Source organism: Diadema antillarum, unplaced genomic scaffold (genome assembly GCF_040938485.1).
Source record: "Diadema antillarum isolate AM-2024a unplaced genomic scaffold, OU_Dant_1.0 scf00000007, whole genome shotgun sequence".
Taxonomy (NCBI): domain Eukaryota; kingdom Metazoa; phylum Echinodermata; class Echinoidea; order Diadematoida; family Diadematidae; genus Diadema; species Diadema antillarum.
In genome coordinates, this window is record NW_027270896.1 from 3,313,711 (window position 1) to 3,337,109 (window position 23,399).

At 39.6% G+C, this 23,399-nt stretch overlaps 1 protein-coding gene and 2 long non-coding RNA genes across 4 annotated transcripts in view; 2 read left to right on the forward strand and 1 right to left on the reverse strand.

The window, feature by feature from the left end:
- The window catches only part of LOC139716660 (serum response factor-like), a 33,961-nt gene extending 32,331 nt beyond the window's left edge, over positions 1-1,630 (reverse strand). The window contains exon 1 of the mRNA XM_071628189.1: positions 1,325-1,630. Coding sequence (XP_071484290.1) covers positions 1,325-1,630 — 306 coding nt within the window. The remainder of the gene's footprint in view (positions 1-1,324) is intronic.
- Positions 1,631-9,885: 8,255 nt separating this feature from the next.
- LOC139717256 (uncharacterized) lies at positions 9,886-15,444 on the forward strand. The gene is made up of 3 exons (XR_011709954.1): positions 9,886-9,982; positions 13,173-13,249; positions 15,407-15,444. It is a non-coding gene; the product is annotated as an uncharacterized lncRNA (long non-coding RNA).
- Positions 15,445-15,932: 488 nt separating this feature from the next.
- On the forward strand, positions 15,933-23,370 carry LOC139717555 (uncharacterized). Of its 2 annotated transcripts, none has more exons than XR_011709979.1 (4): positions 15,933-16,611; positions 18,073-18,460; positions 21,195-21,332; positions 21,920-23,370. It is a non-coding gene; the product is annotated as an uncharacterized lncRNA (long non-coding RNA). The 2 variants fall into 2 exon arrangements; XR_011709978.1 differs by having other exon boundaries at positions 15,933-16,562; positions 21,920-23,369.
- Positions 23,371-23,399: the final 29 nt, after the last annotated feature.

Consider the following 23,399-nt stretch of genomic DNA (forward strand, 5'->3'; position numbering starts at 1 on the left):
ATGGATTCAGTGAATGCAAAAACACTAGTAGTACACATTGGTGAAGCTTGAGGAAAATTGGAAAATCAGTTTAAAAGTTGTGAATTCTTTAGTTACATGTAAATCCATGTGCTCTCATTGCTTAATACGAAGACTATCCACAACAAATTGTGGAATCAAAGTACAATGTACATGGCAACAATATATCTAAAAAAAATAGAGTTAAAAAAAGATATGAGTTCAACGTAGTATTATTCAAATTTCTAGCATGACGAAGAAGAACTAGACTTACCTCTTTCAGAATGCTGGGGAATAATATTACTCTTAATATGATATGTCAGTAATAAGTCTAAAGAATGTGTACATGTACTTTTCATTTCAAAAATACATATGATATTATATTTGTGGAATTCTCTGTGCATTGTCTTTTCATCATTGTTGTATCATTGTTGTAATTTTCCTATGCAGTGATGACAGCACATGGATTGCACTTGCCAGAAATCCATTTCTTGATCATGTTCACCTGAAGCTGAAGGCAAATTAACTGGATGCATTTCCTTTTGGCTTGCCATGAACGAAAACCATGCATCCATATCCAGTACTTCAAACCATGCATCCAGTAATTACTGGTCGCATGGTTTTCTAGCCAATAAGCATCTCTTAACTTACTGAGTTTGAGTGCGCAAAGGCTTGCTTACTGCACAAACCTTTGCTACAAAAGTGCAAACTCTTGCTGCAAGTTTCTGACAACATGTTTATAGCGGCTGGCGCCGCGCTGGCTGTCCTCTGCTGTGAGGTAGCATGCTGCCAGTAAAAATCAGGTTTACGTACAGCTCTCAACCAAAGAGATTGCAGGATTTTTGCTACCCATCTTATAACATTTGAATATCTTGTCTAGTGCAGTGGGTCTGTTAAAAAATGTAAATTAATCTTTCATTTTAATATAAGCAGGATATTCTCCTTGTGACCTAGCCCGACCAGAGGCTGTCGCGACGTACCTACGTACAGCGACTGGGCTGTAGGGCCTGCGTATAGTTACTTGTGACCTTGACATATTAAAATGTAAATATGAATGACTCACATAACCACTCACAATTTAAAGACTCACAAACCTGTTACCAAAGACAATGTAATCTAATAATAATCACAAACTTTTGAGTTGTGTGTCACACCATGCTCACAGTCACAATCACATCCACATGATAAGCACAAAAATCAATAGAAGGTCTACCCACTAACAAAGTTAAACTGTTATTGTTAGAATAAATGGTCAGAAAAAAGTGCCTTTTAAGAGAGTGACAAATTTGTTTGTGAATGTGATGTTCACTGTGGATGTAATACGTACCTTTTTCATGATGCCCGTCTTCCTTTTGCTGAAAGTTGTGTATCGTCTCAACTTATTGTCAATAAATTCCATTTTAATTTTTACCCTCCCTTTGGTCTTCTTGTGCTTCCCTGCTGCCTTTTCCAGATCAGCGGGGGTGAGATGAGTCAAGCCCGGGCCCAATCCGGGCTCATCCAAGTCATGATCCCGCTCGGCCAGTTCGGAGCCTGTTCCAACGGAGCTACTATCACTGTCAGCCAGGCACGCTCCATGATCGCCGCTGCCATTTTTCAGTTTTTGAAGTGGCGAAAACGAAATCGTAGTCATTGCTACTTCTTCCTAATCGACCAGCAATACAAGTCCAATCAATTTTCAAACATTAAATGATCTTCACGATTTTTATTTCGCGGTACGAATCCTATGCCCAAAAGCAGAGTATGATGTCTTCCTCATAAGGAAACAGGATGCCTTTCCAGCTGAAGAAACGTACGCCAAAATAAAATAGTGCAGAAAATTTATTGATCTTCCTAATAATTTTATTCAAACTCACTCTATTTGAGGATACGAGAATGATGACTCAAACTATTTAATTAATGTCAGTGCTTAGATTTGGGAGCAAAACTCATGATTACATGTTCTGCGTATTAATATTACGCGGAGAGATATGTAGAACGACCCATGTCACCGTAAAGGAAATGGGTCTACCAAATATGGCGGATATGGCCTCCGATGGCCTCCAAATAAGGGGAGCGGTTTCCTTCTTTGGTAACGAAAGTGCGCTGCATTTGTACAGAAGGGGTGGTGACTTCTGTAATGTATGCACATATGACAACACAAAGTCCATGTGCGTTTGTTTGTCAGTTCAAAATACAGACCAAGCTCGAGGCAATACAAATGTGGAATACATACCCGGTATATAAGGATGATTTGCATTTAATTCATATAGGGTTTGAAGCTCTTCACGAACGGATTGCACACAAATCGTCAATGCATTTATATCAATATGGAGAGTATGGGTGCTAGTACATATATCACACACAGACTTCGGCATACGTCAGTCTATTTTTGTACATCGTATGTGCATTTCATGCGGTACACAAACACTCAAAACTGTAGATCGCGTCGCTGCTTTATAGCGGACTTGTCCAGTTAGAATCAGGTCGGCGAATAGCAGGGATAGCTTTTTTTTTTCGCAGAGGGAAGTTACAATGTTTAAGTTCCCAATTATAATATCGTGTAACACTTTTAGCGACCTAGACTCTTTGTTTCGGTCGCAACTGCGTGCACTAGGCTGAGGGCATCACCTTCTCACAACTCACTCCCTATTTGTACAAAATCATTTCATCGAAATTATTTAGCACATAAGAACATATCCTGTGCTTTGAAGTAACCACTGCATAGTATAGGCCTATTAATTCCCAGAATAATGTGATGTCAAAGATGTTTTTCTTACATTTCAATAAGACATATCATAAGGGAGCTTTAATAATGAGGCGATGACGTCATCCTCTCACAACATGACTGTACACTTCATAAAAGATTGCGCTCGACTGACATTTCCGTTTCGTAAGTGATACCTCATGAGAAACTTTCTAGTAATTCACTCAATTTGGAATCAAATCCCGATGCCACATGACACCAAGTTTTTGCTTTTGTTCTGTTTTCTCTACCTGCTATTTGTGCTAACATGATCGAAGTGCTTTGCATTTGTGGCGGAGTTGCACTTTTACATCTTTGATTTTCAGATATTCACCCTTTATCGATGATTAAAGACAAAATCGTCAGAACATTATTGGCTCTAATTGAGATTATAGACCAAGCTCCCGCGTTGGTCACGTATAACGTGTCACGTAAGTTGAAAAGAAAACAACAACAACAACAAGATCTGTTGTGCCAACTATAGGGCACCTTGGCTTTAAATGCAATGTCAGGATTAAGGGAAACTAGTGACCAGTTAGAAATTAGAATCGTATAAGAATTAGGCGGATTATGAAATTGTGAAGTTTCGCTAATCTTTGCAAACCCAGTTCTCTGAGAATTGATAATTATGAATACGCAAATGAGTAAGTTTACGATGCCATCACGTCAAAATTTTCCTCTGATGTTCCTCTGAAAAGAAAAATATGAAACTTTAGTTTTGGCTATATAAAAGTGTAAAAAGAAAGTTTTCCTTGCTACATCAGGATTTCAAGATAATGATTATTCAAATTATATTTTAAGACTTGCAAAAATAGCGTTTTGAACTAATAACCTGCAAATTTCAAAATTGTGTATACGTTTACAAACTTTCGACACCTTGTGAGGCAATGACATCATGCCAACTCATTCATTTTGCTCATTCATGTTGACTTTTCAAGAGCTGTTTGGTGAAAATGAGAGAAAATCAGCATTTTCATGCCTTCCTTAATTTCTATTTGATTTTGATCAAATTTTCACAGTCGTGCTCGTGAAATGTTATACTCTTTCTGATCAGCCTTATACCTTTAACTGGTTCGGACTTCCCCTTTAAATGACAACTCCGGACTTTAGTATATAGGAAGTTACAGAAAGAAAGAAAGAGTAAGATTTTACAAGCACAAACCATTGAGAATTTGATCAAAATTGTATAGAAATTAGGTATTCTATAATGAAATTGTGAAGTTTCGCTAATTTTTTCAAAACAGCTTTCGAATAATCAGAATGAATATGCAAATGAGTGAATAATGACGCCACCACCTCAGTACTTGCTCTATAGTTAATACATAAAAATCGTAAAATTTTCCTTGGACTTTTTTTTTCAGACGAAATTATGCTTCATAACATGACAGTCTCAAATCTTTACATTTTTAAATGGTCGTTATTTTAGAGTTATTCTGTCAGAGATCAGAGAATAACATGATGTTTTAGCAGAAAATTGAATTTTCGTTTGTTAACTGTTTATTTGTTTTAACACAATGGAAAATTGTAGGTTATGACAATTATCATCAGCTCACTCATCTGTTATATTCATATATTAACTGTTCGAGAACTGTTTTGCAAAAAAATTGCAAATCTTTACAATTTTTTAATTTCCTTATACTTTTGATCCCATTTTGATCAAATGTAATTACTGATATACTGGTAGAATTTTTACTCTTTCTTTTAACGGGGTCTGGAATTGTCCATTAGATTACTTTCTTCTTCCCATTTCAGCAAGCAAACACACACACACACACACACACACACACACACACATAGTACACAAGTGAGAACCAAAAGGAAGCGGGAAATAACATAGCCGTCGATAATAAACTTTTTTAAGTGTTGTGGTTGTTGTTGTTGTTTTGTCGCTTTTTTAAGTTGCACAATCGTCACGTAATAGGCCTACAGTCCAAGGAGAAACGTGATTTATCATTATATGCCGAGTTGTCGGTGAAATTCAGAACAACGATGGGAGAGATCCAATCAAGAAAACTGTTTTTAGTGTATATCGGTGTCCTCTTTCATGTTGGGATACACTCATTACCCCTTAGTCGTTTGATATTCGGATATTACTTATCTCACATCTTCACGTGTGTTCATCATTATCACGGTGTTTGTGAATGTCCTCAGGCCTGTTAAAGACTTTACTGACATAGAATAAAAGAAAGGTATATGAATTCCTTATAAAATTCACTTGTTTCCATCTGTGACAATATTGACAATGAATACATGCAGATGAAACTTGTGAATATATGTCATTTATGCTGGGAAGATGTAATTCAGCTTAGTTTGAGTACGAATTTTGTTTGAATTTGAAATCCCCTTTTCCCTGTAAATATTAGATTGAAGACGAAAAAATCAAGGCGAGATCTCGTCCGGATAACAAAGATCAATGATACAAATTACAATTTGTAAACTGTAATTTGCATCTTTTTTTTTGTATTCGAAAATAGCTATTGCTTTATTTTCGAAAGATTTTTTAGTAGATTATATGTCTTAAGTGACCCACTGACAAGCCCTGCTTTTCAGTTGGCCACTTCTTTTCCATTTTATTTTATTTTTTGTCAATCTTTCAAGTGTAGGCCTACTTTGATGTTATTTAATGACATTGTAATGTATGCATAGTCGTTTATACTTCATGACACTTGTCATGTCGTATTTCGGTATTTTCGAGTAAACGATAAAATAGTGACTGTATATAACGTATACATCTATTGTACTTTATTTCACAATTTTGTGAACAAGTGGAATGGAAATAAATCTCAACTGAATTGAACTGAATTAAATTGAATTGAATTGTATTTGATTTAGTTGATCTGAATTGAATTGAATTGAGATCTGGATTAAGATTCCTTCACATGGGCGTCACCAGGGGGGGTGCGTTGGGTGCGAACGCACCCCCCTTCAGCCCCTAAAAAAAAAAAAAAAAAAAAAAAAAAAAATCAGACTGCGAGCGACATCAACGCCGGACGCTAAATAATTATTCTTTTTTATTTTATTTTTATTTTGCACCAGGGACAACAAATTCGTGGGCAAAAACAATTCGCACCCCTGATGGCTCTGGCAGCACTGATTTTATACATATCTACTAGTATTCTATACAGTGTTTACTATTTATCGACCGTACTGTACATCCGTACGGTACGGAGCACGTACACGTTTGCATGTACGTGTGCTACTTACAAGAATGTAGGGTCTATGTACGTTACTTCTGACCAATCCATATTGCCAGCCCAAGTGCCAGCCTAAGCCTCATCAAAAAAAAAAGGGGGGGGGGGGGGCAAGTATATCATTTTGCCCAACCCCCTCCATAATTCCAGAGACAAGAAGAATTTCTTCTTACCTTTTTTTTTTGACAGAAAAAAAAAAGTTGCCCCCATTAAAATATTGGAGGAGCAAGCCTATTTTAATTTTGTACCCCATAACTAATATCTAATAAATGAGAAGATTTCCTTGCTTTTGAAAGAAAAAAAAATGTTGCCCCCATAAAAATATTGGAAGGCAAGCGCACCATTTGCCCCACCCCACATAATCATAATTCCCGCGATGAAAAGAAATTCTTGCTTTTTTGTTAGAAATATGTCCAATTATTTCACCCAAAAGCAGTGGCGTAACTACCCCCCCCCCCCCCCCATCCGCTGGTTAAAAAAAAAAGACTTACCAAAATAGTAATTCAAGGGTGAGTAAACTGCTTTTGAAATCGACATGAAAGGGTGATCATTGCGAAAAAGTATAGTTACAAACGGCAGTTTTTGGACTGTAAAATGTCAAAATTTTCAAGCTAGCTCGCTCCGCTCGCTCGCATCTAGTCGTAATGCTATTCTCCTGAAGTTGCTGCCAGTAATTGCCAGCAGTTGCGCCCGGTGCGCCCGCCCCTTTATTTCCAAAACGAAAAAATATAGCTACAAACGGCAGTTTTGGGACTTTTAAATGTCAAAATATTCAAGCTCGCTCGCTCCGCTCGCTCGCATTTAATTGTTATGCCATTAGCTGCCAGTAATTGCCAGCAGTTAAGCCCGGTGCCCCCCTTAATTTCGAAAGCAAAAAAATATAGCTACAAACGGCTGTTTTGGGACTGTAAAATGTCAAATTTTTCAAGCTCGCTCGCATTTAATCTTTATGCAATACTGCCAGTAATTGTCAGCAGTTGCGCCCGGTGCGCCCCCCCCCCCCTAATTTCCAAAGCGAAAAATATAGCTACAAACGGCAGTTTTCGGACTGTAAAATGTCAAAATGTTCAAGCTCGGTCCCTTCGCTCGATCGCATTTAATCGCTTTGCCATTCTCCTGATGTTGCTGCCAGTAATTGCCGGCAGTTGCGCCCGGTGCGCCCCCTCCTTTATTTCGAAAGTGAAAAATATATAGCTACAAACGGCAGTTTTTGGACTGTAAAATGTCAAAAATTTCAAGTTCGCTCTCTTCGCTCGATCGCATTTAATCGCTTTGCCATTCTCCTGATGTTGCTGCCAGTAATTGCCGGCAGTTGCGTCCGGTGCGCCCCCTCCTTTATTTCGAAAGTGAAAAATATATAGCTACAAACGGCAGTTTTTGGACTGTAAAATGTCAAAAATTTCAAGTTCGCTCTCTTCGCTCGATCGCATTTAATCGCTTTGCCATTCTCCTGATGTTGCTGCCAGTAATTGCCGGCAGTTGCGTCCGGTGCGCCCCCCCCCCCTTCCTTTATTTTTTTTTAAAGCGAAAAATATAGCTACAAACGGCAGTTCTTGGACTGTAAAATGTCAACATTTTCAAGCTCGCTCTCTTCGCTTGCTCGCATTTAATCGTTATGCCATTCACCTGATGTTGCTGCCAGTAATTGCCAGCAGCTGCGCCCGGTACGCCCCGCCCCTTTATTTCCAAAGCGAAAAAATATAGCTACAAACGGCAGTTTTTGGACTTTTAAATGTCACAATTTTCAAGCTCGCTCTCCTCGCTCGCTCGCATTAATCGTTATGCCATTCACCTGATGTTGCTGCCAGTAATTGTCAGCAGTTGTGCCCGGTGCGCCCCCCCCCCCCCCCCTTAATTTCCAAAGTGAAAAAATATGGCTACAAACGGCAGTTTTTGGACTGTAAAAATAAAATGTATAATTTTCAAGCTCGGTCGCTCCGCTCGCTCGCATGTAATCGTTTTGCCATTCTCCTGATATTGCTGCCAGCTATTGCAAGCAGTTGCACCCGGTGCCCCCTTAAATTCCAAAGCGAAAAAATATAGCTACAAACGGCATTTTTTTTTTTTTTTTACTGTAAAGTGTCAACATTTTCAAGCTCACTCGCTCCGCTCGCTCGCATTTAATTGTTATGCAATTTTCCTGATGTTGCTGCCAGTAATTTGTCATTTCACACCGTCATTCCATAATCCATTTAGGGGGGGGGGACCACAACCTCCCCCCTTGCTCGTTCCGCTTGCTCGGGCTCGGTCGCGTTCATGACATTAGTGTAAGAATTAATACTAGTTTAAATGATACCATTTATAGGCAAATTGTTCATTAACAATTTACTTCAAAATGTAATGATACCTTAAACAAGTGGGACTGTTTCGAGTCGATAAAACACGCAAAAAAACCTGCATCAAATTGCACACTTTAAAACATCAAAATGCAAAAAGTGCTCACCTTGTGAGGGGGACACTCCCTCCCACATCCTCCCCCTCGCTCACTCCGCTCGCTCTTGCTTGGCCGCGTTCATGAAATTCAGTGTGAATATCAAAACAGGAAGTTTATTTGGATGATACTATTTTATAGGCGAATTGTTCAATAATAATCTACATCAAAATATACTTCTACCTTAAACAAGTGGGACTGTTTCAAGTCGATAAAACAAGCAAAAACAAGCATAAAATTGCACCATTTACAACATCAAAATGCAATTTCAGTTCTAGCCGTGGGAGGGGGGTTGGCCCCCTCCCACGCCCTCCCCCCTCGCTCGCTCCGCTTGCTCGGGCTCGGTCGCGTTCATGACATCAGTGTAAGAATCAATACAAGAAGTTTATTGAAATGATATGATTTATAGGCACATTGTTCAGCAACAATTTCCATCAAAATGTATACCTGCTACCTTAAACAAGTGGGACTGTTTCAAGTCGATAAAAACACGCAAAAAACCTACATCAACTTGCACCATTTACAACATCAAAATGCAAAAAGTTCTCACCGTGGGAAGAGTGGAGACAACAGGCACTTCCACACCCTCCCCCCCCCCCCTTGCTCGCTCCCTCGCATACTAACACCACCCCACCCCCCACCCCCCACCCCCCCCCCCCCAAAAAAAGAAATCCTAGCTACGCCGGTGCTCTTTCCCCGCTTGGTTCCCCCCCCCCCAAAAAAAACAAAACAAAACAAAACAAAACAAAAAAACAAAAAAAAAACAAAAAAAAACATTAAAAGTCTGGGGATATATTCCAAATGTCTGTCCAAAACATCGCGCTACATTTAGTGTCAAAACGCACCCCCCTTGAAAAAAAGCTGGTGACGCCCCTGCTTCACTCATTGTCTAAGTACTGCAACATGTATTACGTGATCTGTTTTGTGTTGTTTTGTATTGTTTTTGATTTCGTAAGATCTAGCTAAATGCACGGACACTTCATATATCTCATATACGTCCCAGTGAACGCCATGTACCTCATTCGGGGAGCATTTTTAGAATGTACTAAGTATATATTAGGTTGTATAATTAGATATTCGAAACTGATGATATTTCTTCCTGTGATCATTTTGTTTACACTTGCCTGAATATCAGCACGTTTCAACTTCTATCTGTTCAGTGTTATGTCATGATAATTATGGTACGCATGAAAGTGGAAATACACACCTAGAACAATAGACTGCGTTGGGATTAATTATATTCAATTCAGTTGTGCCAGAATATGTTGGGATTAATCATATTCAATTCAGTTGTGCCAGAATATCATTCTAAAAGGACGAAAAAAAAATCATGAAATTTATTTTTATTTCAATTGTAACATCTTTCCAGTGGTAAGAAAATATCCTGATCTCACTGGACCTGAAAGGAGGACAAAAATAAAGGGATTACTGTAGTTAGTGTAGCCAAGTTACTGTGAGAGAGGACGACAGGTGTACATCCGAAACTAAACTAATAGGGCTCCCTCTACGTCGGTGTATTTCACTCTACTTCACATTCCTGGAGCTGGAGACTGCGATATTGTATGATTCCGATGTCAAAATGCCAGAGGAAAATGACAAAAATGCCAATCCGGGAACAGATAGATCTGATGTCATAAGGTAAATACCATTCATTAGTATATTACTTTGATAATCCTAGCGTTGAATGTTATTTACAACCATTTTTTGCATGCAACCAAACGTGCACCACTCGAACTTCGAAGCTTTCGAAGCCGTAAGTGGAGGACAGATTCTTTAGTGTACGAGCATTGCACCGGTAATTGCACCCGTGTGTTGCGGCCATGTCTTGCTTTCGTTGTCGTATCACACAGCCAGTAATGCAGCTTAGCAGGGCGATAGCGTCTCGTTACCATGACCATGTCGCTGTTGCGTACAGCGATGCCATGCCCATAACCTTGATCGCATCATTACCCACGCCGATGAAAATCGGCAGGGGGTTATGTAAAGGGTTCCGTATGTTTGTTTGTTTGTTTGTTTGTTTGTTTTTTTGTTTTTTTGTTTGTTTGTTTGTTTGTTTGTTTGTGTACAAGATAACAAGAGAACGGGTTAACGGATTTGCACGAAATGTTCAGGGAATGTTTGGATAATGACAGGAAAGAATCGATTAGATTTTGGTGATAATCGGTTGACCCTTGCAAATTCTGTGTGACCTTGAAGTTTTGACCCCATGGTATAGTGACCATTCCGAAAATTTCCCGTTTCTCACTTTGCGATTTTCCGCTACCATACGAAGACATAAACTCCCCAACGATCCGACTTCGCTGCTCAAATGTTCGTAAGAATTCCGAAATTTACGTTTAGGCCTATTTGAGGGACTATGTCCTTCTAGATTTATGAAAGTTCGTTCTCCGTCATCACAAACTGGCCCGTATTTTGATGATTTTTCAAATTAACATTGATTGTTTTTTTCGTTGGAGGAGCATTTTGCTCGGTCGCAGTCACACTGCACGATATGCGTGCTCAATGTCAATGCGTGTGCAAGGCCGCTGAAAATGCATCGCGCTCTACACTGTTGGTGCAAAATTGCACCGGGGACGTTGCGGCGCTCGTTGGTGGCCGAATACTGGTGCAGTAGACATTTGCATTCAACCCTTGCATTGAATAATTCCCGTAGACACTAATCATAGGGGTAATTGCCTAGGGGGTACGTAAATTTTGTTTTTCTTTTTTGCTTTTGTGGATACCATCAAAGATCGTACACTCATACGACCTTTGATATTTGATGATTTTTCAAATTAACATTGATTGTTTTTTTCGTTGGAGGAGCATTTTGCTCGGTCGCAGTCACACTGCACGATATGCGTGCTCAATGTCAATGCGTGTGCAAGGCTGCTGAAAATGCATCGCGCTCTACACTGTTGGTGCAAAATTGCACCGGGGACGTTGCGGCGCTCGTTGGTGGCCGAATACTGGTGCAGTAGACATTTGCATTCAACCCTTGCATTGAATAATTCCCGTAGACACTAATCATAGGGGTAATTGCCTAGGGGGTACGTAAATTTTGTTTTTCTTTTTTGCTTTTGTGGATACCATCAAAGATCGTACACTCATACGACCTTTGATATCATCACACTCTCGGCTTGCTATAATCAAAATATCCCGCAAGAAAACGGGGTATTTCTCGATTTTTAGCGCTTTTTCCGCGACCCGTCGCGTAGACAATACTCTTAAAACTGGACTTAATTCGAGCGCGCTTGGAAAAGTTCCGATTCTGCACTTTTGACGGTGGAATTTGGGATTTTCGATGGATTTTTGGAGGAGACTTAAGGACTTTCCTGTACGTGAATGAGTGTTAATACCGTATATGTAATTATGTGATTTGCGTGTGATGTGACTGTAGAACCAAAGATCGTACACTTCAGTGTACGATCTTTGGTAGAACTCACTGGCTGGTGATAAAGCACACTGGCAATTAAGTGGCCGAATTCTGGTAGATGACCGAATGCACATTATGTTTACCCCGACTTTGTACTTAGGCGTGGGTCTGCCGCCTTTGACGGCCCCTCTCTAGTTTATGAAGTATATGAATGAAACTACCTTCTCTTGTTTCTACACAGTGTGACGATGATATGTTCATGGAATACGGCCATGAGAATTAGATATGAGATAAACTCTGAATTCCTCAAGATCTCATTTGGCATTGCACGTCTATTTTTTCTAATTCTAGTAGTGTAGTGTCTAGATCCAAGTGCTATTATGTATCGTTAGTGCCTGTCTAGACTCTATTCCTATTCAATTCAGTTAAATATGATGAGATGATTGCACATTTTGAGATTTCTAATACATGTAGGCCTATATTTGTACACGTGTATGTCAGATGAGGGAATTGTTGTGTGATCGAGTTAATGTACTTGCTATGTGTGCGTGGAAGTTCAGTGCAGAGGCACAGGCCTGTATTTCTGACTGCAATTGATACTGGTTGCGGCAAGTTTGAATCTACCTGCTGACACGATACTGTAATTTATCTTTGATCAGGGGCGGATCCAGGAATTCTGTAAAGGGAAGATGCCTTTGCAAAATTAAAGGGGGCGGACGCACCCCCATTTTTTCTTTTTATTTCTTTTGTTTTAAACGAAAATAAAGAGGGGGCGTGCGCCCAGTGCGCCTCCCTCTGGATCCGCAAACTGCTGTTGATAGTACAACTTTGCTGTTAGTGGCCCTATTCCTGAGGATACCAAGCTGTCAGAACTATCCTTTTAACATTGTGTGAATTTGCTCATATATTTATTGCTTTGCTGCGTGAATTCAAAATACCTCTCTTTCATTGTACCTTCTCCTTGTTAATTTGTTTTATTTTCACTTCAGTTGTTTCAACTGAAGAGGTTTTGTGAACCCAATCAGGCATTCAAATATGGTATTCGTAAATGACACAGTAAGTTACTGCTAATGCAGTTGCTTTAGCTTTCACTTACTTAGTATAATGGAAAGTCCAATCAGCAAGTGGTAAATACAACCTGTAAGTTGAAGGTCCTTTCAGTTTCAGGGTCTTCTTCTATTAAGAAGAGTTACTGACTTTTAAAGAAAAAAACCTAAATGTCAGTGCCATGTTTTGATATCAAGCTTTAAAATTCTTTGAAACATCCCTAAACCTGCCTGTTCAATTGTTTTAGAATTGATTAGATGGTTACCTATATATGCATATAATAAAATGTATATATATATATATATATATATATATATATATATATATATTTTTTTTTTTTTTTTTTTTTTTTTTTAGCTGTTCCATCAGAGACAGTTGTTATGCTTGAAGCCTGTTTTTCCCCTCTATAATCATTTCTTTTTCTAGTCATGATGGCAATGCAAAGTGGCTTGATGCTCACAGTGATCCAGTAGCCAGCCTCTACACATTTTCATCATGCATGAGTGAGTATACTTCCAATTTTAAGCAATCAAGTACAATGTACAGACATTTTATCATTGATATTAGATAATTTGCAATCATCCTGCTGTCTTTGCTGTTTAATATTGTACTGAAGAGGACAAGCCTGTTCAGTGTGGATATAATGTGTAGTTCAAATTGTCTCTTAGCTCAAGAATGCAAAATGTGAGGTTTGACACTTTTTCATAATTTTGTACACTTTGTGCAAAATGCACTTTGTGCAAAATTACCATCAGATTTATATAGCACTTCTCTCAGATGGGATTGCAATGGATAACCTCATATTACATGTGAGTGGTTTCTTTCTAAATGGAGGTAGAACATTTACTTGTATATTGGAAATTAGTCAATGATTAGTGGCAGCCATTGCATTAGTCCAGAGACGTAGTCTACCATGGCAAATCGAGGAGAAAATCATGCTGAACACAATATCATAACATGAGAACATAAAGAGCAAGGTGAATCCGAAAAAAAAGTAATGCTGTCGTGAAATAGGAAGAAGAAAGTGGTATGTTGTTTTTGAAATATACAGGCTGATCAATGAAAACGAAAGTGAAGTCAAGAGCAGGAGTTATCAGCTGCAATGCTCTCTATCGCAATCTGATACATATGTGACCCGCCACGTCAAAAGAATCCGATAGTTGCACTGACGGCTGAGCCGAGAAAATTTAGTTCAAAGTCGGATCATCAAAATCAGTCAAAACCATCGACTTTCTGTTTTTAGCGTAATTTTTTTGGTCTAATGTTTTGTCTATCATCTGCCAAAATTTTGAAGTCAAATGATCAAAGGAAAGGCCAGAAATTAGCATTTTTCTGGGTCATATTTTCCGAGTTTAAACGGAGCAGAAACGTGTCTGAAGATTTTGATTTAGTGCTGCAGATAGACTTCGCCCCTAGCAATGAGGGAGTGATCTTATTGGTCAGTGCGTGGCATCCTGGTTACTGATTGGTCGTGCGTAGATTGCTGGCGCTATTTAACGAAAGCTTGAATGAACATCGCGGAGGTTGCTAGGAACATAGCTTCTATTGTCAAGAGGTAGAAACTGTCTTACCTCCCCTTGATCACGATTGCATCGGAAGGAAAACTTTGAAACCGGTTTTCTTGGAATGCCAATTTCCTAGACCACTCGACATAGTCTCATAAAATCATTGATATCTCCGCAGCTGAGTACCTTTATGAGTTGTGTTATACAGTACTTTCTGCATAATCGGGTACTGCTTAATAGGGTACTCCGCTTGATTGACTTAAAAAGTGAAAAACAGTTCCCGATGCATGTTATATTTTTCGGATAATCAGGTAGGCATTCCGGATAAACGGGTAGGAATTTTCCAGATTAACCCGATATATTTCCATAGTTTCCTGCAGAAAGCCTTTAAAATTTGTGTAAATATAAATAATGAAGAAACTGTGAGGTGCTGACAGTCGGTGGAGAGCTTAGGTTCACGGTTTAACACGATAATGTGCAGTGTACGACTGATTCGCCGTATGACTGGTACAAGTAGACGCATTTTTGCATGTCGTGTATGTATAACACTTGCACCAGCACTACACACACTACCCAACACACTCACACACGCACAGTGACACACTAATCCCTACACACGTGTACATGCGCCTATGAGCTATGAGTAGCTCTCGAGAAAAATGAAGAATAAACTAACTCCATTGAGACTCCAACCTTTCTTCAAGCTGTTAATTGCATATATAGGAATCTAGTTTCAAAATGACAGATGTTTAGAAGTGTTCATGTGGCTTGATGAGGACTCAGGGCTGCAAGCAGATTGCTGATGTTTGCAAAATTACACTGCAGACACTTTAACTAAGGCTGTTGTGTGATTTTAGATGAGCTGTGGCTGTTAGTGACATACCATGCTGTGTGCCTGATACAGAGAGGTGTGTGATTAGTATGTGGTATCTGCGTAGTAAATGGATTAACATGCTTTCTGGTTAATTGGGTACTCCGCTTAATTGGGTAAAAAAATGCTCTGCTAGACACTAAATTAAGCGAAGAGTAATGCAATTAAAGCATTAGAGTTAGAGCTTAATGTCATGTCATTTACAGAAAATCGACCTCCCTCGGCTTTTGGATCCTTTTGTTGTAGCAGGTCACATACTTTTTGTCTCCTCCAACTTTCTGCAGCCTTTTCAGACATCTCTGGAGATGGAGAGAACAAGCTGGTGATCGCTGACCTCGGCACGGGGACATTCGACATGAAGCTGAAGGTGTACAAGGGAACTTCCCTGATCAGTGAGAATGCCATCATTGACCTCCCCACTGGGGTGTGCACATTCTTCATGGACACCAATGAACCCAGGGTACCAGGTAGTTATCTGTAAGCCTAAGCAGAATTTACAGCAAGCGCTGCAAAAGTTTCTGACTAATTTTTTAAGGTAGCAATGAATGGTAAGGGACATAACTGTGTTTATCGTTCAGCTCAAGTGTTACAGGAGGATGATGTCACAGCAGAAATATGAATAAAGATGACCTGAAGGACTTTTTGGCGGTGGGGCTTATCAGGGTGCAGAAAAGAAATCAAAGAAAAATGTTCAAAATATATGATGTATAATTTCATGAGGTATTTAGTGATTTGGTTATGTACAGACCAAAAGCCATCAATTGAGGTCAACATACTCTTGGGTTGCAGGAACCTTTTAAAGGGACTGGGGATGAGTGTTGGAACCCAAAATGCAAAAGTGCTATTTCATGAAGTGAAACAGGCAAAAACAAGGACCAATGTCTATGAAAGGACTAAGCAATGAAAAAGAATCGATGAAAAATACGGCATTATGAAGATATCTATGATTTTTTGAAGAGCGTTACATGTAACGCTTGTCAAAATCACGGGGGGTCGGCTTAGAGGCTCTCCGTTCAAGTGTTGTTTTTGCCTCCCTCTTTTGTCCGATTTTGGCACAGCGTTAATGTATTGCCTTCTCCTCGGCGAAAAGCAAGCCCAAGATATCGCCCCTATTGCGAGGCGAAACCCGGGTGCCTGTTCACTGGCTAGCGAGCGTTATCGGTGCATTTCCCGGGATCCGCCCGGCAGCTTGTAGCTGGCACGGGTCCGCTTGAACTCTGATCTGCTGGCTGCGTATAAATACCATCCACACTATTCGAAACAATGGAGCCGCAGGTGGAGAGCGAGAGATCTGTCTCCAAGAAGAGGAAGACCATGAAAACCAGTGACAGAGTATGGAGATGGTGACAGAAAAATAAAATGTAGAGTCCCAATTCCCCTCAAGACACTAGAAGATAAGGGGCTGAACGACAGAGATGTCATTTCACTTCGGCTGGATCGGTAATAAATTTGTGAAACTCGGAAGACCTCATAGTCATACTAGTTCAGTGTGAGTAGGACCTATAACAACTGTTACAGTGTTTAGTGTTGTTAGTGTAACATTAATTGATAGAGATGTCACTTAGAGGATCTACACACACTATTGGCCTACTATTTAGTAATACTGATAGTAGGCCTAGATTAGTAATTTTGTTAGGTGTCCTATGCCACACCCTAACATTTTTCTATTAACCAGTTAAACTAAAAGATCTACTTGTAGGCCTATCAGAGTTTGCCTGAGATTTTTAATACTCACATATGTGGAGAAAGGCTACATGCAGATTCACAAAAAGGTGTATTCAGAATGCGATTGAGGTATGGTAGGTATCTTAGACCTATGTATTTTGAGACCCATAATTTAATGACATGAAAGTAGAATAGGGCAACATAATCCAGTAGATATACGGTAAAATAGGAATTCGCGTATTATCTACATGCAAAACACTTTATTAGCGTGCCATTTCTTAATGTGAACAGCGATTTATGTGTAATTAATAGAGAAGCACATTTCAAAAAGGAGAAATGTTGAGCCAAATTTGGGATGTCATTCATAGGCAAAAAAATTTCCAGTTATGGTAACTACACTTGTATACACAGCCCAGTCGCTGTACGTACGTAGCGACAGGATTCGCACAGTGTACTTACAGCGTGTGGTCGGGCTACAGCTATAATGGCAGAGAAAAAAGGCCTCGGACTAGGAGTGGTAGACGCTGTAAGTACGGTACGCTGTGCGAATCCTGTCGCTATGTACCCGTACCTTGTACCTACGTACAGCAACTGGGCTGTGTATAGTTACCATAAGTTAACATGGAAATTTTTTTGCCTATGAATGACATCCCAAATTTGGCTCAACATTTCTCCTTTTTGAAATGTGCTTCTCTATTACACATAAATCGCTGTTCACAGTAAGAAATGGCACGCTATTTGTGTTTTGCATGTAAATACGCGAATTCCTATTTTACCGTATTCTGGATTATGTTGCCCTATTCTACCTTCATGTCAAATTATGGGTCTCAAAATGTCGAAATAAGAAAGTTACGACACTCATCAGAACTGACGTTTGTTACAAATTGGCGATAGGCGAGAAATCCAATTTTACGAAACGACACTGAATGAATGAAAGTGTCAGCGAATCTGGTAACTCTCGGTTTTTACAAAATACTTTGTGGAGACTCAACTGTGTACCGTATATGTTGTCATCACAGCTATGATCGGACCAAAAACGTGAATTCACATGTTTGGTAAGGTACCAGTACCTTGTTATTGTCTCCGGTACACATGGCATTGCAAAAATGTTGATTGAAGTGTATCTATTGTGCGTACATACATAAGTGGCTAATGGCGTATATGCATTGTAGCGCAGTTCACTCAGTCTCTATAGTGTAGTGGTTAATGGTGTATGCTTTGTAGCACAGTAGGTGCTAATTGTTGAGAAAGGTCTGTCAGATATTATTGTGGGTATCTTTTGTAGAGCAACAGCCAGCATCGCATTCAAGGACCATCCTGACTAGGCAGCTCAGTGAAGCCAGTGACAGCCCCTCTGGTCAGTTGAGACCAGCCCTCCCAGCTACCCAGCTTGATGAAGCCAGTGAAATTCCCTCTCGTCAGTTTTGACCAGCTACCCAGCTCGGTGAAGCCAGTGACATCCCCTCTCATCAATTGAGACCAGCCCTCCTAGCTAACCAGCTTGATGAAGCCAGTGACATTCCCTCTCGTCAGTTTCGACCAGCTAGCGTATACCCGGCTTGGTGAAGCCAGTGATGTCCCCCCTCATCAGTCAAGACCAGCCCTCCCAGCTTGATGAAGCCAGTGACATCCCCTCTTGCCCATTGAGACCAGCCCTTCCGTTGGTACAAAAGGTTTGTACAAACTAACTTTAATTACCTGGGTACCTGGTACTTTTTTAATACACCTAGATCCAACAACTGTTTTGAACCTGCAAATGAAAGTTAATGTTGATATTTAGTACACAAAACATCAATAAATTGAATAGATAACTCTGTGTTCTCAAACGATGCTGTTCTTATTCTTACTGTAATTTAACTTATAACATTTTTTTTTTAAACCCAAAGCTGTGGTAGTGGTTAATAAGATTATAGTTGTCTTGATCATTACTTTTAGGGTTACAAGTTACATAGTTTGTACATTGCAGCCACATATAGGCCTACTATATGATTGTATGTGGAATTATACAGACCCCCAAATCCCTTGCATGTGGCTGGATTGAAAGACATCATAGGCCCGATATGAGGTTGTATACACAACATATAAATAAATAGGGCCTACTTTGTAGATGGGTAATTCCATGAAGTTGGGGCAGTGTCCATGTATGTAGCATCGTGATATTGACAAAATACATGTCAGCATAACTCAATATCAATTATGCTATACATTTATTGTTTGTAGGCTTTACATTTGCATTGAGGCCACACATTTTCCTGGAAATTTTGTGCCATTCAGACTCAATTTTAATGAAGTTATTAAACAATATGTAACACTGTGTCCTGGAGCATCGTGACGTGTCCACGTAGCATCGTGATATTTTAAAATTTGGTCCAAAGAGACAAATTATGGCAATGAGCTTGACCAAAATTTGATGCAATATGCATATTTACAAGGTATGAATAAGATAGCTAAATATCTCAAATTTCCTGTACACAGTTTCAATTTTAAAAGAAAATTACAAAATGTATCACGATGCTATGCGGTGTCCTTTTTTGTGTAAAACTGTGGAAAGGAGAGTTAAGATATTTAGCTATCTGACTAATCTAGTAATTATGCATATTATATCAAATTTGGGTCAAGCTAATTTCCTTAATTTGTCTTTTAGGACCAAATGTTTACTATCACGATGCTACATGGACACGTCACGATGCTACAGGACACCATTACATATCGTTTTAATAATTTCATCAAAATTGAGTCGGAATGGCACAAAATTTCCAGGAAAATGTATGGTCTCAATACAACTGCAAAGCCTATAAACAATACATGTATAGCATAATTAGTATTGAGTTATGCTAAAATGTCACACTTCGTGCCCCAACTTCACAGAATTACCCAGATGCACAATGAGAGGCTGAGGTCATCCCGACTCATGTGCAGTGTCAACTCATCAAAAATTTGGCTAGGGTCTCTGTAGGTCTTATTTTCCTTTTTATGCCTCCGCCACGAAGTGGTGCCGGAGGCATTATGTTTTCGGGTTGTCCGTCCGTCCGTCCGTCCTTCCGTCCGTCCGTCCGTCCTTCCGTCCTTCCGTCCGTCCGTCCGTCTTTCCGTCCGTCCGTAATGAATTTTGTGGACAAGGTAACTATCAAAACCTGTTGAGGTATCCTAATGAAACTTGGCATGTATGTGTATTAGGGGGTGAAGTTGTGCCTATCAACTTTTGGGTGCACGTGCTCAAGGTCAAAGGTCAAAAGGTCAAGGTCAAATACATAAAATTTCATTATTTCCACCATATCTATGCAATGCCAGAAGATATTTTCTTGAAACTTAGTGTATACATGTATTACCCAATTTAGATTCTCTGGTGAAAGTTTGGGTCATGAGGTCAAAGGTCAAAGGTCAAAAGGTCGAGTAAAAGTATTAAAACTTCTTTTTTTTCTCTCTGTAAATTGGAAAATTGTTCAAGGTATCTTCATGGAACATAGTATATACATGTACTGACTGGCAGTGATTATCTAGAGAATGTAGGGTTCATGGGGTCAAAGGTCAGGGGTCAAAGGTCAAGTGCAGCACATCAAAATTTTACTATTTCCCTCATGTTCATGCAATGCCAGCAGGATTATTATTTTTTTTTACACTTGGTGTATGCGTGTGTAACCTAATAGAAATTCTCTGGAGAGTTTTTTTTTTCTTTTTCTTTTTTTTTTGCCTCAAAGGTCAAAATGTCAAAGATCAAGTGAAAGTGCTGAACTAACTTTTCCTCCATATCTCAGAAGTGGCTCAGTTTATTGTGAAACTTACTGCATATTTATGCATGTTCTACCTGAAAGTGATTACTAGTATCTTATGAATTTTAGGGTCAAAGGCCAGATGAACATGGTAACAATTTACTATCCAGTACAGAAATTGCACTTTTTCTCCATACCGGTACCATGAAAATTACTCAATGCATAAATGTATGAATGGGTCAAAGTCAAGTTAAAGTCCTTAAATCCCCAAATACATGCTCTCCTATTCATCCAATTAAACCAAGGTCAAGGAAGGTGAACATTCAACACATTTGTGACAAAGTTGTCATTTCAATATTTTGCCAGTTTTGTGAAAATGTAATCACACATTGTCCACATGTACTATCTAGACCTATTAGGAAAATCATGCATTATGGCGGAGGCATACCAGTCGCCATAGCGACATTTCTAGTAGCTATTTAAGTTCTACAGTAGACAGTCTATTTCTAACATATTTCATGGAGTTTTCTCTGTTGCATGTATGTGAGCACTACAAGATAAAGCTACCTGGTAGACTCTACACTGAAATACATGGGATAGCAAGTTCTGTGACTAAATTTACTGATTGGTGAAGAACTAACGGGACTATCCTAATTGTAAGTCCGTGTTAATGCCTTTCATTGTGTCTGATATACAGATGAACTCCAGTCCAGATGCCCCTGTGAAATGGAAAAAGGACAAGTTCATGAATGCCGTTGCCTTCTCCAATTAGTTGTGGAGGAAAATGCTACTCTGAGGAAAGGACTTGGGTCAAATTGAAGTGGATCAAAACCTGGTGAGAGTGCTGACAGATATTGATTTTATCAGAGCCTGGGCAGATGTAAGGAGATAACAGGTTACTGTAAAAGTGGATATTTTAGCGCGACTAATTTTTTGCGGTCGGCGGGGTAAGAAGAGCTTCGCATGTTTATAGTTCCGCGGAATCAAGACATCAACTACTTGAACAAATGGCGAGCAAAAATATTCGCATGCTTTTATTTTCGCGCTAGTTTCGGCTTACGCGAAATGCGTGAAAATTTCAACCAACACCGCAAGAAATTTCCACTTTTACAGTAGATGATGAAGACGTCCCTTTGGCATGCATATTAGGGAATTTTTATGTAAATATCATAAATAAAAATGAGCTATTTTCATTGGACTTTCAGCATATAACATAATTGCTTTCATCAGTACTAAACTTGTCATTGCTTGAATGATAGTCTTTAAAGAGAATATTTACTATGTGTATTACTGAATAGTTAATTGAGTCTATATGAGTAGTAAAATAATTTTTCATTGTAAATGTGTAGTAGTTACTTTATTACCAACATTCAGTCATTAGATGAGAGATCAATAGAATGTGCTTGTTGGCCTCTATTGCAGTGGAACAGCTAGCATCACATCCAAGTGCCATCACAGATATCCAGGTTGTTGAAGCCAGTGACACCCCCTCTCGCCAAATAAGACTGCCTCTTCTAGGCTACGCAGCTCGGTGAGACCTGTGACATCCATCTCGCCAGTGGAAACCAGCCCTCTCTGCCACCAAGCTCAGTGAATCCAGTGACATCCCCTCTCATCAATCAGAACCAGCCCTCCCAACTACTTAGCTCCATGAAGCCAGTGACATCCCCTCTCATGTTCTTCTTTGTGGCTGGCAAATGTTTGAAAACTGAACTTGGATGACTTCAATATCATAATTATGTTGAGTGCATCCAAGTGATGGCAATGATAATAGCTCTGACACCAGTTCTTCCTGTAGGCCTACTGTCAATTTATGCCTTCATTGTGTATTATAGCAAAAGACATGTTAGTAATGAAAAAGCTGCACCTTTGTACCAGGATTGTTGGGGATTCTGATAAATGCGCATTGAACATGAATAACATCAATTCCAATCATAGACTACATTCATGTGATGGCAGTGATAACTGATATGACACTACATTTATATCTCTGAACTCTCTATTTCTGTCTTTCCTGTGAGGTAACAACAAACATGTTAGTACTCAAATGTGTGAATCAGAATGAAACAGTGAATTGATTGCCTGGAAAATTTGTTCTTGCCCCATGTAGCAAGTAGGGAAAATAAATCCTGTAAACTCCTAAACTGCATGTGCGTTAAACTGTTACTGGAAACTGAAAGGGCTGCAATATCCAGGCACAAAGTGTTTTGTCCTTTTTTAGCTCACCTGAGCCGAAGGCTCAAGTGAGCTATTGCGATCGCTCTTCGTCCGGCGTCCGTCGTGCGTCTTCCGTCGTCCGTCGTGCGTAAACTTTTTACATTTTCATCTTCTTCTCGAGAACCCCATGACCGATTTTCACCAAACTTGGCAGGTAGCATCCCTAGGGGGATAGGATCTCAATTTGTTCAAATGGGCACCATGGCCCACCTGGGGGGCCCCAGGGGGGCCCAAACACCCTAAAATTAAGGAATCTTTAAAAATCTTCTTCTCTAGAACCAGAAGTGATAGGGCTTAATTGATACTATGAGTAAGTACATTGATGACTGTAGTTTCAAGTTTGTTCATGGGGGAATCAGGGGTGCCCCCCTTGGGACCCAGGGGAGGGGGGTGGGGAGGAGTCCTAATGGGGCCTAAATTGTACATTTTCATCTTCACTTTGAGATCGCCATATCTGATTTTCACCAAACTTGGTAGGTAGCATCCCTAGGGGGATAGGATCTCAATTTGTTCAAATGGGCACCATTGCCCACCTGGGGGTCCCTAGGGGGCCAAACCCCCTAAAATTAAGGAACCTTTAAAAATCTTCTCTAGAACCAGAAATGATAGGGCTAAGATGATACTATGAGTTAGTACATTGATGACTGTAGTTTCAAGTTTTTTTCATGGGGTTGGCGGATTCATT